This window comes from Lipotes vexillifer, unplaced genomic scaffold, assembly GCF_000442215.2.
Source record: "Lipotes vexillifer unplaced genomic scaffold, Lipotes_vexillifer_v1.1 scaffold410, whole genome shotgun sequence".
Classification (NCBI taxonomy): domain Eukaryota; kingdom Metazoa; phylum Chordata; class Mammalia; order Artiodactyla; family Lipotidae; genus Lipotes; species Lipotes vexillifer.
The window spans coordinates 95,176-110,919 of record NW_006794028.1 but is presented as its reverse complement, the minus strand read 5'-3'; the positions used below and the strand labels follow the sequence as shown (position 1 = coordinate 110,919).

Below are 15,744 nucleotides of genomic sequence, written 5' to 3'. Positions count from 1 at the left end.
ATTAGTGGAAGGTGAGGCACGGTGATGAGAAGGAAAATTCTGGGCACTGGGTGGGGTGGGAAGCTTTCCTGATACCCTTGAATCACACTGCTTGCGCTGGGGCTTCTCCATGTTGGTCTCACCCAGTCGCAAGTGTCCAGCGAGAATATTGATTCTGGAGAGGGTTTTAAGGGGGGGGTGGTAGATTAAAGGGGAAAACCCCCCCCCCCCCAAAGTGCAGTGCTCTTTTATGTCGAATGCCTGAAGCGCTCAGAACACTTTATAATTGTGATCCTATTGAATGCATTTAGAACAATTAAGTCCCTTTTATAATGAAAATCAACGATCAATGGGCATTAAATTTATCCACTCTCTATATACTGCAGTAGTTTTTTTTTTTTTCCGGTACGCGGCCCTTTCACTGTTGTGGCCTCTCCCGTTGCGGAGCACAGGCTCCGGACACGCAGGCTCAGCGGCCATGGCTCACGGGCCCAGCCGCTCGGCGGCATGTGGGATCTTCCCGGACCGGGGAACGAACCCGTGTCCCATGCATCGGCAGGCGGACTCTCAACCACGGTGCCACCAGGGAAGCCCCTGCAGTAGTTTTTAATCTGCAATGAGGTGGTCTCTGCAAATGGGTCCCTAACTTCTGTTTTTACCTTTTCTGTCTCTAATCTGCTTATAACATCTGTCATTTTTATTCTTCCTCCAAAGGGTAGAGCCTGCTTCTCTCTCTCTTTTCTCTCCCTCTCTGAGGTGTGAATCGTGTTTATTTTCGCCTCAGAGCTGATGGACAGTTTCTGAGCGATAATCCCGTTCTCCACTCTGCTATTTCCGTTGAGAACTACCCTAGCGCTCACAGCCAGGCTGAAAGACGTGTTCGTTCGCATTTTGAAGTTCCCAAAGTGGACCTGGCGCTCTTCTTGGCTGCTGTCGGCACGGCTGGACATTGCCATTTACTGAGAAGGCCAGCGCGCCCCGGAGCGAACTAGTGCCTCCAGAGCCCCGCCTCCTCCCACCTCGGTCAGCGCGGACGCCGCCAGGTGGATCCTGGCCTCCGGGGACGGTGACCGCCGGCGGGATCACCAGCACGGCCAAACCTCCCCGACGTCCTGCCCGCCCCGAGGGGGAGGCTCTGTACCCCGACTCCCCGCACTAGCCCGCCTCGTCGAGTGGCGTCTGAGGTGACCGGGAGGGGCGGGGGCAGCGCGGCGGGGAGGGGAAGTGGGCGGGGCGCCGCCGGGAAGGGGGCGGGCCGCGGAGCCTGGGCCCCAGGCGGTTGCGGCGGCGGCGGCGGCGGTGGAGGCGCAGGGCTTGAGGGCTAGCGGTCTGGCCGGGCGGGATGAGCGGGCCCGGGGCAGCTGGCTCGGTGCGCGGGCTGCGGGTGGACGGGCTGCCCCCGCTACCCAAGAGCCTGAGCGGGCTGCTGCACTCGGCATCGGGCGGCGGCGCGTCGGGGGGCTGGAGGCACCTGGAGCGGCTGTACGCGCAGAAGTCGCGCATCCAGGACGAGCTGAGCCGCGGGGGCGCTGGCGGCGGCGGGGCGCGGGCCGCGGCGCTGCCCGCCAAGCCTCCCAATCTGGACGCCGCGCTGGCCCTGCTGCGCAAGGAGATGGTAAGGGAGGTCCGCGGGCTGGGGCGGGGGTCCTTCCCCTCCCGGCTCGCCGTCCCGGGAAAGTTCGCCGGAAGTCCCCGCGACACCCGCCCGTCTCCGGCTCTTTTGCCCCAAGCGCCGGCGCCGAAAGAGGGACACTGTCCGCTCTGTGCCCGCGACTGGACCCTCGCCCTGGGAGGGCACCCCTCTCAAAAGGCAGCTTTTTGGACACCGGGCTCCCCTAGTCCGGCCCCAGCTGGCTTAGAGACCCGGGAGGCGCGGCGTGGGGCTGGCGCTTGGCCTAGGGCCGGGGGCGGCTGGTCACCCCTCCCCAGAGGGCAGCAGACCTCCCGGGTCGGGGAGCGGCCATCGCTGCGCGCGAGGGCTTGAGAGCTGTGTGCGATTGTGTTCTCCTGCCCTGAAGAGGAACAGCTTTTTGTCCTTGCGAGTGTAGACGGCAGATGGGAACAGCCCTCGCCCCTCCCCCGCGCCCGAGGCGGCGCGTGCAGAATTGGATTACGGCGGAGCGGCTCCGGCCCACAGATGGCCGTGAAAGCCACCGCTCGACCTGGCCGTGTCCGCGCAGTACGGCGACACCCCGAGCCCGCTCGGGAGGAGTGGGGCGGTGGCATCCTCGCCGTCTGGGTGAAGCCCGTGCAGGTTCTTCAGGTTGTGTCCGGGCCCTAAACAATGGGGCTTAGTTTTTCGCAGTCGTTGGGAAGTATGTTAGGTGTTTGTGGACCAGGACGCACGACTTAGGGTGACGCCAGAAGCAGCTCAAGGACAGGGATTTGGGTGGCAGGGAGCCTTTCTCCAGCCTTCTCCAGGCTTAGGCCAGCCTAGAAGAGAACAGAAGAACTTCCTCCTTCTAACCCTCCTGCGGGGCCCCTGAGCACCTTCCCCTGGCCACCCTCTCTCTTTTTAGAATTTGCCCATTCCTTTTACCTAGTGCAGGTTTTCCCCCTCTTCTGGCACAGGTAAATACTTTATTAAGGAAATCTGATATCTGAAAACTGCTTTTTCCCCAAGAATAAATGTACCAAAAAATTTATAATAGGAATCCTTTAAATATGCATCGAGTGCATTAAGATATTTAGAAAAATTCAATTTATGCATTTTTTCAGGAGCATATCTGTTCTGAAAACTAAGAATTAAATCTAGAAAAACAGCATTAACACCTTTTAATCAATTAGATATTGTCTTCCCACTCCATGGCTGCCACTGAAGTGATTTCCAGTTCTCTACAAAAAGATTTTTCTAAGCTTCTTACAGAATGACTTAAATTCCAAGCCAACTGTTCTAAATTTATTAATAAACATTAATCGACACCAGCATTGCACAGCTGGTAAGCTGTGTTTCAATTAGACAAATGTACACCGAGTATGTTTACAGCCTGAACTTGGATGCAGCATAAATAACGGGGGTGGAATAGGAAGACCCATCCTGGTTAAGTTACCAGAACAGAGACAGGAAAACCTCAGAGAGGTTTTTTTCCTGTTGTGAAGCTCTCTCTGCTTTGTGAAAGTGCTTTGGAGTCTCACACACTCCCAAGTGGGAGTAAACATGCCCTTCCCGAAAGTGTTTTTCCAGGTCCCTCCTGGTGCAACTGAAGTATAGCCACAGCCTTCTCATCATGCCTTGGACCAGAGCTCTCTCAAAGCCTAACTATCTGAAACACAAGGAAAATAAACAGCCATCTTAGGTCTGTCTGATGTTTAGCTGAGATAAAGACAAAGTATGGCTACAGGCCTTGACAGGTCCCTTCCAAGAAACGTCACAAGGTCTTTCGAAGTCCTCTGGTTTTTTGACTTTTTGAGATTTACTAACCTAGGGCCGTGGGGTCTGAGTGGCCACCTCAAACTGAGGCTCCCACTGGGGGGCCTTGCGAGACCAGGACGGAGAGTTCGTGCCTGAATTATCTGCCTAGTAGTTTGTGTTGATCTGTTGACTCTGAAGGCCTGAGGTCAGATCTGTGTCAAGGGACCTAACCAGAAGTCCTGGCAGAATGAAATTAGCTCCTTTTGAAACAGTCCTGCGCCAGCACAGAAAGAGGCCAGCTTCCAGCAGCAGTAGTGTGAAGGCATCAGGAGGTGGCTGCATTTTAAGAAGAGAGAGGGTGATAGGAGTCTAGCAGCACAGCCGGCCCGAAGGGCGCTCCCATCGGAATAACGCAGGAGTGGACACTGCAGCTGCGAGGGGCCGGGGGCCGGGGCCGGGTGGGTTGCGGAAAGCCTCAAGTAGCAAAGGAAGGGGTTGAGCCGGAGAGCTGGCTTAGAAGCGTTGATGTGATAGCAGGGGGCTGAGGAGGGAGAGCTGGGCCCGGCAGACGCTAGAGGTATGGTCGGGGCAGGTGAGAGCCTCCGGCAGCATGGGGACCCGGGAATGGGAAACAAGAATCAAATGGGGGCTACTTCTCTGAAACAGAATCTGCAGGAATTGCTGATACAATGTTAGGAGCTAGGGACAGTGATGCTGAGGAACCAGAGATGACTTAAGTGTTTTAATGGAAAGTGCAGCTAAGCAAAACGATGAAAAATTACAGTCCTAGCAACTGGAGATAGTCACTGTTAATATCTGGGTATATCTCCCAATAGGCACAATGTAAATGCTTTCCTTACATCGTCTTATTTGAATTTTATAACTTCTCCACAAGATACGTACTGAAAGTCTCTAGTTTTAAAAATATGACTCAGAATTTAAGTAACTCACCTAAGGGGGACAAACTCAACCAGATGTGTCCAGCTCCAAGACCCTGTTTAATCACTGCATTTTACTGCTTTTGGGGGGCACATATTACAAATATTTTCTAGGTCAATGTATACTATAATGTCTTCCCTCACTCCATAGTGTGCCATTATATGGCAGTAATAACCTTGATTATCCATCATGGGGAAAGTGGGGTTCATCACAGCACTAGGGGCGTCAGGAGGAGTGGCTGCTTATGGGGGAAGGTGGTTTGCCATTATTACATCAGCGGAAGAGTATGTTAAACATTTCAGAATGTGGAGCTGGAGGCTGGCAGAGTCTGGCCTAGAGATAACTGATTGATGCACGGTGAGGGCAGGACCTGGGGAAGCTGGTGTCCAGGGGCGCCCGTGTGGGCAGAGGTTCTGTCCCATGACTGGCGATGCCCTGCTCTGCTCTGAGAGTGCTGGTTTCCTGTCCTCATAACAGGGTAACTCTGAAGTTCTGTGCTCCTGTGACTTCCCTTCCCCTCCCCTAGCGAGCTCATTTGGAGAGCTGCGAGGGTCACACAGATGCTTATTTGCTCTTTAGACCTGAAAAAGTCCTTTAAAACAAGAAGCTGAGATTGTTTTTTGTTTGTTTGTTTTCCAACATCAGAGAATAGTTTTGGATCATATTCAACAGATGTTGACCAGGTGTCTGCTAGTTATAAAGTGTTGTGGAGGACACAGAGGTGAATAGGAAGTATCTAGGTGTTAAGAAGCTTATAACATCTGGTAGAGGTGGGCCTCTTTGCAGCAATATGATTGCTGTAGTTTAGACCACTTGTCATTTTTTCATGTCTGAAGACTGTGTATTAGTAATAGAGACTCAGTTTGAACCAACTCTTGCAAAAGGAGAACCTTGTAGGGCTGCATGTGTACAGAGACAGACTAGAACCAGGGTTGATGGGGAACCCAGGAAGGCCACTGTATTCTCCTTTCCCCTCCTTTTTATGTAAAAAAAATTTTTCCCTACATTTTGGAATGTGGCTGCCGAAAGTGTCCACACTCCCAGGTTCAGCCATGCTTCGTTTTTAAAAATATTTATTTATTTATTCGGTTGCGCCGGGTCTTAGTTGCAAATACAGGGCTCCTTAGTTGCGGCTCGCCGGCTCCTTAGTTGTGGCATGCAGGCTCCTTAGTTGCAGCCTGCTGGATCCTTAGTTGCGGCTCGCCGGCTCCTTAGTTGTGGCACATGGGCTCCTTAGTTTTGGCATGCAAACTCTTTGTTGTGGCATGCATGCTGGAATCTAGTTCCCCGCCCAGGGATCGAACCCGGGCCCCCTGCACTGGGAGTGCAGAGTCTTGTCCACTGCACCACCAGGGAAGTCCGTCAGCTATGCTTCTCGCTGCCACTTTGAAAATACTGTGTGGAAGGATGCCAGTGGGTCCAGCTTGGTGGTGTCTGGCCAGCTTGGGCCACCTATCGGTGACCGAGGGCAGGATGGTATTTTACTACGATGGTATGACCACGTGGATGGGGTTCGGGGCTGGGCATCCCTCAAAGAAAGAACAATTTTCAGAAATGGAGCAGGGGGCAGCTGTTGGACAGCCAAAATACTAGATGTCTACCGCAGACCTTTTTCTGGGTAAGAATACTCTGCCCTCAAGGGCCCCATAGTTTCAAAGATTTTTATCTGCCACGCTGACAGGCTAGCTTGGCTCAGAAGATCTTGGTTGGCGTTTCAAATCCTTGCGTGTGGCTGAAGGACACAGGCGACTCTCAGGGTCCCCAGGGACCTGGCACACACCTTTCTCTGCAGGGTTCTTCAGAGGCCACTGGCCAGCAGCCCTGTGGGGTTAGTGCATCAAGCTTAGGTCCTCAAAAGCGTCCCACGGAAGCGGAGAGACACAGCGAGAGCCTCAGCCGTGGGGCTGGGAGATGGCCGTGTCTCTCCTCGGAGACACGGGGTCCGTGTCTTCTTGGGTTCCACTCCTCAAACCAGCAGCACGTTCTAGTAGCTTTGAAGACTCTTGGCCTCATTTTTTTCTTTTTTTCTTCGAACTGTCCAACAGTTGCTTTGGTCACCCACTTGTGCGTGAGTGGGTAGTCACCCGCGCAGAACTTTCGAGTTCCAGGGCTGTGGTGGTTTGGGTGAAGAATTTAATCTGAGAAAAAGGATTTGATTCCTGAGGGCAGCAACACTTATCTTTCCCGCATTTCAGTTGGGATGGCAGCTAAAGGCCTAACGAGCTTGTCCAGTGAGCGGTATTCTAGGAGACAGGCACGAGCTTGAGTAGTCCAAATCCCCGCAGCATTCAGTCCTTGTCCTACACACGAAACTAGGGTCTCAGAGAGGAGGTTTGAGTCTTTAGATGGGTTTCTGGTTGGAGGTCCAGTCTCGAGCCAGGCCTGTGAAATGCCATCCGGGGTAAAGAGCATTAGCTCCCAGTGCAGCGTTCTTGGTCGACCTTGGGCAGAGGCGACTGGGGATGGCCGCTGGCCTTTAGTATTGTCTTTGTGTTTCCACTGGTCTTCTCACCAGTATGGCTTATCTTGGTGTTCCCCAAATGGACCAGCAGCCCCAGAGTCCCCTGTGGTGCTTGCTAAAAATGCATATTCCTGGGCCCCTTCCTGTACCAACAGAATCAGAATAGGGGAGAGGCAGAATCTGCATTTTTAACAAGGTCTTTGAGAGCTGGGAAGCTCATGAGCCGGGCATCAAGAGCTTGAGTCCTGTTATCAAATTATGTGATATAACTTGGGCAAGTCTCTTCATTATTTTAGGCTACAGGTCCCTTATTGGGAAAATGAGATTAAGTGCCATGAAGGATCCGGTTGGCAATGTAGTATAATTCTTTTCCCCTCATGTTTCTATGGGTCATTATGATGCCTATAGAAGACGTTTGCTCTGTCATAAAATAACGTGGGCACGGGGGCAGGTCCTCCCTAATGCAGTGTGCTTAGTGCCCCTGAGGACCCTTGCACAGCTATACCTGCTTGTGACAGATCCACTTAACGCAAAGGGCTGGGAGCAGAGAAGGAAGAAGGGTGTAAGTTTGCTCTTCTTGGACTTGGTTCATCAGAAATTTGGCTGTCTGCCATAGTTCTTAAAGATTTTAGGCCGTTCTTACCCTGTGTAATACCCGTCTCCATCCCCGTATCCACCCAATAAAAGCAAAAGCTAAAAGTCTATATGATAGTTTGTGCGTGTGAAAGCAGACGTGTGTCTATGGGGTCATTGGCCTGGTTTCATTCCCTTTCAAGGTTATCTCTAAGTGAGTTTATACTTATAGTCTTTGTTTTGTTTTGTTTTGTTTTTTGTGGCCTCTCTCTGTCGCGGCCTCTCCCGTTGCGGAGCACAGGCTCCGGACGCGCAGGCCCAGCGGCCACGGCTCACGGGCCCAGCCGCTCCGCGGCACGTGGGATCTTCCTGGACCGGGGCACGAACCCGCGTCCCCTGCATCGGCAGGCGGACGCCCAACCACTGCGCCACCAGGGAAGCCCTATATTTATAGTCTTAAGATTTGAAGATGTAAAGGATTGAAAGTTATGTTTTCGTACCACTTTCAACTTTTATCTATTACTGTACCTCCCTGTAGAGACTCTAAGTTCACATTGTCCCTAACTCAGGAGTCTCTCATGAATAGCGCTGCCCTTCTGCTTTTTCTCCCCCTTTTGGTTAAAGTCATTCACCCGTTAAGTGTGGCTCTAAAAGTGCCCCAGTTGTTGGCACTTTGGGTACCTCTTTGTTTACAGAGCCAGTGCCCAGGCCTTCCTGCACCCTGCAGGCATCAGTGTCTCCCGCTCTGGGCCCGGGCCTGACGTTGCTGTAGATCTTCGAGACCAGGTGGGCAAGGATGTTCAGAGAGGGCCCAGGAAGAGGGCTACAGCCCTCAGGCAGTTTCTCCCACCCAGCAGCAGTCAGAAGCTGTGCAGTTTTGCTCCTGCAGTGCCTGCCTCAACACTACAGGGACTTCAGAACCCAATTTGAGAAGCTAAATTTTTCACGATACTGGGTAAGAAACCTTACGGACAGATCGCAGAGTCGCTGAGCAGGAAAGCAGCCCTGAGACTGGCCAGGTCAGATGTTTGCCCCCTCTTGCCCAGTGCTGCTCTCCAGAGCCCTGGCCTGCTGTTCACCTCACTCCTTGCCCACATTCTCCAGATGTTTCCAAGTGATAAGTAGGCAGGGCTCACAAAGGCCGCTCCTTCTTTCCTGTGGCTCATTCCCCCACAGACATAACAGAGATGTTCATTCTCCCCCAAGAGACAAACCCTTAGCCTTCCTTGCAGATCTACAGAAATTGGTTAAGAGAGGTGGCCTTCTCAGTTTTCACGAGCGCTCTCTGTTCACTTCTGTGATTGGCCCTAAAGAGCCATGGGCTGGTCTCGTTTTGCAGGTCAGAGAATCCTGTCTTCAAGTATTCGGGGAGGGAGGTGCTGTCCTTGACTGGAGAAGTGGAGCCGGGTGTGTGTCCTCTGATCAGTGCTCTCTAGGGGAGGGGTAACGTCTGTGGGATGCCAGGCCTGTCCCAGCCTGGGGAGGCGGGGCTAAGGAAGATTATCAAAATACATATGGAGACTAGAAACTTGGAAGGAGGGTGTTTGGTGTATTCTTAGGTTGTCAACTGTACTTAGGATTGGCAATAAAATAGCCAGGTTCATGCAGGTAAAGAGAACCGGCAAGGTGTTTAAAATCCCTTATAACCACAGATATGCAAATTAAAACAATAAAGTATCATGTTTTACCTAAAAGATTAGCAAAGATCGAAAAGAATGATCATAGTGCTGGTGTGGGTTCGGGGAAATAAGCACCGTAAAACAGAATGGGCACCAACCACTTTCTCTTGCTTCTTATGTCAGTTTTCTAAAAAACACTAGGTGCTGACACGAAGATTTCTGTATATTGTCCAAGAACTTGGTTTTCTGATTTTTAGCTTCAGATGCTCTTCCTTAACTGCATCTGCTCTTGCAGAGAGGCAATTTCAATTAGTTGGATATCATTCAAGAAAATGACAAAATGCAAGCTAACCTTCAAATGTGTGTTGAGTTCCAACGTGTCATTAGTAAGTCGTGTTTTTTCCTCTAGTCCCACCTGATTTTTAGCCTCAACTGCATACACGTTTGCATTCATCATCTTGAGTAATGAACTTTCAGGCCTTGGACACAAATCCTTGATGAATGGTCTGCTGTTTGTGGCCCCAGGATTGGGGAAGGACTGGAAGGAAGGCATCCCATTCCCCTTCTCTGCCTTCTCCCCTGCAATTTCATTTTCATAAATTTATCTTACAGAAATAGTCACATAAGGGAATAACAGTGCTTGTACAAGAATATCTTTTGCAGTGATATATAGTAGTATTCTATAATAATAATATATAACAGTGATAGAATACTGTATAGTTGTTGAAAAGAATGTGGTAACTATGTAAATAAACATAGGTGTTCAAGGTATGGAAAAGTAAGTTACGAAACGGCACATGTATACATTTGTGTATGCATGGTGTCTTGAGGGACATATGCTAAACAGCTAAAAGTGGATATGTTAAGAACACTGGTTCTTAAATTATGGTCTGAGGATATCTAGGGGTTCCCAGATCCTTTCGGGGGTCCGTAATTATGTGGTGGTCACATTGACAAATGTGATTTTCCAAAATAGTACCTAAGAAAATGTATCAGTATTTCGAGGAGCTAAATAATTCAGTGAATCATTTTTCCACATGTTTCACTTAACCAACGCTTGACACGTGGTTAAAAGATCCATTCAGAGTGCGAGACTGGTGGGTTTTAATGAAACAGTATGAAAAGCTCATTGTCATAGTTTCAAATTCCACACTGGAGCCACCTTAAGGATAGTGTCAAAGAAGAATAGCCACAATTACCTGAAAGGTGATTAAAATACTCCTCTTTTTCCCAATTACATATCTGTGTGAGGCCAGGTTTATTTCAACCAAAAAAAGCATGTTACAAGGATCAAGTACAGAGCAGATAAGCCAGAGATTAAAAAGATTTACAAAATCTCATTTATAAAAATGTTATTTATATTAACAATGGGTATAGTGTTTTTGAATGGATTAATATTAAAGTTTCTCAGTTTCAGTTTCCAATAAGGTAACTACTGATAGGTGTAACCCACATAAACAAGAGATTTTGGGGACCCTCGATAATTTTAAGAGGATAAAGGGGTCCCAAGACCAAAACATTTGAAGATTGCTGCTTTAGAACATGAAATTACGGAGGACTCTTTGTATAATTATGAGCCGTTGACTTTTTTTTTTTTTTTTTTTTGCGGTACGCGGGCCTCTCACCGTTGTGGCCTCTCCCATTGCGGAGCACAGGCTCCAGACGTGCAGGCTCAGCGGCCATGGCTCACGGGCCCAGCCGCTCCGCGGCACGTGGGATCTTCCCGGACCGGGGCACGAACCCGTGTCCCCTGCGTCGGCAGGCGGACTGTCAACCACCGCACCACCAGGGAAGCCCCCGTTGACTTTTTAATAGTTAGAATATTTTATTTTTGTAATCGGGAAAGCTCAGGGCCCCAGCCGCTCCGCGGCACGTGGGATCTTCCCGGACCGGGGCACGAACCCGTGTCCCCTGCGTCGGCAGGCGGACTGTCAACCACCGCACCACCAGGGAAGCCCCCGTTGACTTTTTAATAGTTAGAATATTTTATTTTTGTAATCGGGAAAGTTAAGGAATGTACAAAGACTTTTCTTAAAGACAGCGGTTGATCGCTTTTCTTCATCTTTACCTAGGACACAACGAGAGGAAATGGGCTTCATTGGTACTATCATTACTTTAGGTCAGAGATGAGCAAGGACGTCTTCATGGGAACTGCTGAGTTGCAGAATGGGCTCCATCCATCAGTGCGGATGCCTTCTGGTGTAAGCAGAAAACTCCACTCAAACTGCCCTTCCTGGTTGAGGAGTTTACGGGAGAGTGTAGAGGTGGGCCGAGCTTTGGGTCTGGCTTAATCCCTGGCGAGGCCATGCACCTGGTCTGTTTGCTGTCTCTGAGTCGCCAGGGCTCTTCCGAGGCAGTCCTCAGCTCAGTGGGGCTACAGTGTTAGCAGGAGACGAGGCTGACTGATGTGCATCCCCCTGGGGAGGAGCCGTGTGACGGATGGAAGCCTTCTTAGGGAGCCCAGAATCACAGCATGCCGGGGAGCTCGGGGTCCTGCAGGGGCAGCTCTGTCCAGCTCCGGCTGCTGAGTTCATAGCTTTTTCTCTATTAGATCAACACCGATGAAGCTGTTCTCTTTGACTTTCCTTTTCTAAACAGTATGCAGGTCAGCGTCCTTCTGTCAACACATCCTTTATTCAGAAATCAGGTTATGATCCATTAGTCACTGCTTTATTGCATTCCAGTCCTGTGGATGAACACTAGACACTCTCATTAAATTGGGGGCATTTACCAAATCTTGTCTAAAATAAATTTACAAGCTGTTCATTGGATATGCTTACCCATTCATTAGGTTTTCAGAAGATAACTTTAAAAGTTCTCTCGTTATGAATTAATACGTATTCACAGTAGAAAATCTGGAAAATTCAGAAAAGCCCCAAACAAAAGGCACTTGTGATCTCAGCAGCTTGCTGTACCGCAGCTGACATGGCGGCATCTCCCAGTGTCGTCTGTGCAGGCAGGGCAAGCTGATGGTCCGGCATGGACGCTGGAGTCCTACCACCTGCTTGCAGCCCCCTGCCTTTAGTGAAGGGCCTGCATCTTTCAGGGCTTCAGTTTCCTCGTTGTAACAGAATCCACACCTACCTCACAGAACAAGGATGAGGATTACCTATTTCTGTACAGCTGAGATTTTCTACTCCACGGTCCCCAGAAATGAACTGGTTAGCTGGTTAAAAGTTACGTGAGGGGCTTCTCTGGTGGCGCAGTGGTTAAGAATCCGCCTGCCAATGCGGGGGACACGGGTTCGAGCCCTGGTCCAGGAAGATCCCACGTGCCGCGGAGCAACTAAGCCCGTGCACCGCAACTACTGAGCCCGCGCTCTAGAGCCCACGAGCCACAACTACTAAGACCGCGTGCCACAACTACTGAAGCCCACGCGCCTAGAGACCGTGCTCCGCAGCAAGAGAAGCCACCGCAATGAGAAGCCCGCGTTCCACAACAAAGAGTAGCCCCCACTCGCCGCAACTAGGGAAAGCCCGTGTGCAGCAACGAAGACCCAACACAGCCAAAAATAAATACAAATTAAAAAAAAAGTTATGTGATGTTTTAAGGCTTTTGATAGACATTGCCAATGAGTCCTCCAGAAAGGTTTTACAAGCATGCAGCCCTGTTATTACTAGTTTTTAAAATTTGGAGTAACGTGCTTGTTGGAAAAAAAAAATTAAGTGGTACAGAAGGCCGTGAACATCCAGTCCCACTTTCCAGAAGTAGATTCTGCTAACGGACATTTTGTCTTCTAGTCAGAAGCTTGCACATGCGTGCATAGATGTAAAAAGTGAGATCCTACTAAACACACTATTCTGTACCTTGAACTTTCGTGCCAAATGGTGTGTGTTGGTCAGTGTCCTACTCTAGTACTTAGGGAGCTGCTCTGTCTTTTAAATGACTGCCTGGTTTTTATTGTATGACTATAATATAATTTCTTAAGTCAAGTTTCTATCATCCGTTATGTTCCGAACTAAACTTTCACCCGACAGACTTTTTCCGCGTCTGTCCCCATATCTTGGGGCCCCGTGTACTGTAGTTCCTGATTCTATGGATCTGTACATCCCTCGCCCCATGTGAGGTGGGGTAGTTTTCATCTTAGGTTGAGGAATCACAGCGATAGCAGATAGAGGACTACCAGGGGCGAGGGCTCATTGCCGCGCTGGTACCAGATCTGCTTCCCTCCCCCCCCCCCCCCCCGCCTGGGCCCAGGCTCCTATACGGAGCTGGGTACAAATAAGGCCATTTCCTTGTATGTTTGTCTTGTTTTCTACTCACTGCTGTGTTTGGGAAGAATATGCACCGGTGAATTACCCCAAATTTTGTTTTTAGTTACTTAAATAAAACACACTATTTTTCTTAAATGTATTTTTTTACTTCTGAGAAAATCCTAAAACTTTTCATGATGCTTTGTTTTCAATCAACATAAATCTCCCATGAAAGTCTCCTTTCATCTTCTAGGCCTTGTAGCCTAATGGTAATGTTTCTGTTATAATCTGAAAGTCAGGAATAACTTCCTCCTCAACACCACCCTCCAAAGATATCCAGAGGCTGGGTGACCCCAGACCCAGCTGGGAACCACCACCCTGTCTGAGGTGTATTCATGGGGCCAGCCCACTGTGAACTCTTGAAACCGTCGCGAACAAGGTTGTTCAGGATTGTCCGGCCCCGTCGTTGGAGATGCTGCGGGTTGGTGAGCCACCTGTGCGTGCAGCTGGCAGCGTGCAGGGAGCTCTGCTCGTGGGAAAGGTTCAGGAAGGAGGCAGGAAGCCTGAACAGGGAGAGGAAGAAATCACGCTAGCAGTTTAAAGAGATGGAAGCAAGTGGCTTGTTCTGAATTGTCTCAGAGGTGTAGACCAAGAGGCTGCAAATTGCAGGGTCTCAGAATTCTGTGTTTTTCTAAAATGAGCCTGTCTGAAGTTTTCAGCTGCACTTTCAAATAAGACCTGCATTTTCTGAATCCAGCTGTGAATCAGGAGAGCAGCTGTCCTTTAGGGACACATGGGAACATGTCAGTAAGGTGACAGGCTTCTCCTGCTTGCAGGGTGGGGACAGTGGCGAGGGTTAGTGGGCTTGCTGAGGGCATGTTCCCTTGCTTAGCGCCCCCTGCCACCTCACTTTCTTCTGGAAGGATGAGAAGTTCTTGTTCATGGGTGATTTCATGATGTCCTAGAACATAATGGCAGTTGAGTTCTCTTGGTGTCAGTGTTGAGAGCCTGCTTCCTGGCCTGTCATGAGTTTGTCTTCCACCTGCAGATGGCTGGCTCTGTAATGAGCGCTCAGGAAGGAATCTTGGTTTTGTGCCTTCTCCTGTCAGGCAAGAGGTGAGTGCTTTTTTGATGACATGGCGAGAACAACGCGGTCTGTGGCTTTCCTCAGGGGGACTTTGGTTTGGAGCCAGGGGCCTGCGGATCCTAGTGCAACCCACTGCCAGGAGTCCTCTGGGAGGGCATCGAGGTCTCCACAGCGAGGCGCTTTCCCTCAGGCAACCAGTATCCGAGTTTCCTCTGCAGGGTTCTGCGCTGGGTGCTGAGGGACCCAAAGGGGAGATAGGTCCCTGCCTTGTGGGCTCCTCCTACAGTAGGAGAAGGAAGACCGTGTGTGTACCCACAGCATAAGGTAGAGAGTGATAAATGCCATGAGACAGGCAGAGAAGGCAATGGGAAGCAAGGAGTGCTGGTGGCTGAGCCCATCCAGGTCTGAAGAGTGGAGGAGGCCTTGGGGCTGGGCTTCAACAGATGTAGTTGGAGACAGCCAGGGGACACTCGGGGTGAAGGGGCCCCAACCTGAACAGTGCATGAGGCGCAGGGGAGCATAGTTTCAGACCAGATCAGGGGATGCTGCGTAGGGATTTTCAATTTACGTCTAGAAAATTCAAGTGAAAATGTTTAAACAGGCACGGCTGGGGGAGAGGGGGGTCCTGGCTAAGGAAGCTGGGTTGTTCCTAGCTTCCTGTTTACTTACCCCATGTCCTCCTAGCTAATCTGGAGGATTGCTGGTGAATCAGAGGAGGTGGGGTCTAGCACCCGCAGAAGGAGGTCCCGAGAAGCTGGGTGGGGTGTGGGCGTGTGCGTGCACGTGTGTGGTTTTTAAATCCCTGTAATCCTGTTCAGTTAGTCCAAACGCTTGGCATCTGTTGGCTTGTGTAACAGGCATGTACAGGGCTGCCTGTATTCCTAGGCTGGTCAGACTTGGTTTCTAGGCCAGCTTTCTGCCCGATGACAAGGCAGCTTTGTGAGTCACCGGCCACCACGGTGCAGAAAGGTCCAGGTCGTGATCCGACTCCCCGCCTAGTGCGTCTCCCACGTAGGCCTGGGAATGCCTTGGAGAACCTTGGCACCTAAAGAGAAAAGCCTGGAACCTCGCTTTGGGGGTGGCACGGCGTCGTGGGAGGTCGGGGCCTCTGCAGCCTGTCAGGGCGTGTAGAGCCGTGGAGCCTAGTCTTCTGCATTCACCTGTGCCCACTGCATTCCAGCGGCCCGGCAGGGTGACAGCCCTGGGCCAGTAGCATGTCACTCCCTGCTCCTTCTTTTTCCCGTAACAGTTTTGGGATTCCCCCAACCCTACTGGTATCAGAGTGACCCAGCAAAAGCATCTCCAGGATTCTGGATGAATGTTTACTATGACTTTCAGAGCAAATACTGGTGTACTCTCTGGAAGGTGTGACTTCCTTTATTAAAGTTTATGTTCCCTGTATAAAATCCTAGGGAAGGTAGGGCCATGTGCATTTGCCAAGTCTGAACCTTGTGGCTTGGTCGTCGTATTCAGATCCGGATACCGTGGAGGAGGCTTTGGAAAGTCCGGAGGAAAGAACTAGATGGTTAATAGAAGAGCGT

At 50.5% G+C, this 15,744-nt stretch overlaps 1 protein-coding gene across 1 annotated transcript in view; it reads left to right on the top strand.

Annotated features, from left to right (window-relative positions):
• The first annotated feature begins 1,304 nt into the window (after positions 1-1,304).
• FAM89A (family with sequence similarity 89 member A) overlaps positions 1,305-15,744 on the top strand; it is a 17,436-nt gene continuing 2,996 nt past the window's right edge. Inside the window, exon 1 of the mRNA XM_007466984.1 lies at positions 1,305-1,594. Coding sequence (XP_007467046.1) covers positions 1,322-1,594 — 273 coding nt within the window. The 5' untranslated portion in view covers positions 1,305-1,321. The remainder of the gene's footprint in view (positions 1,595-15,744) is intronic.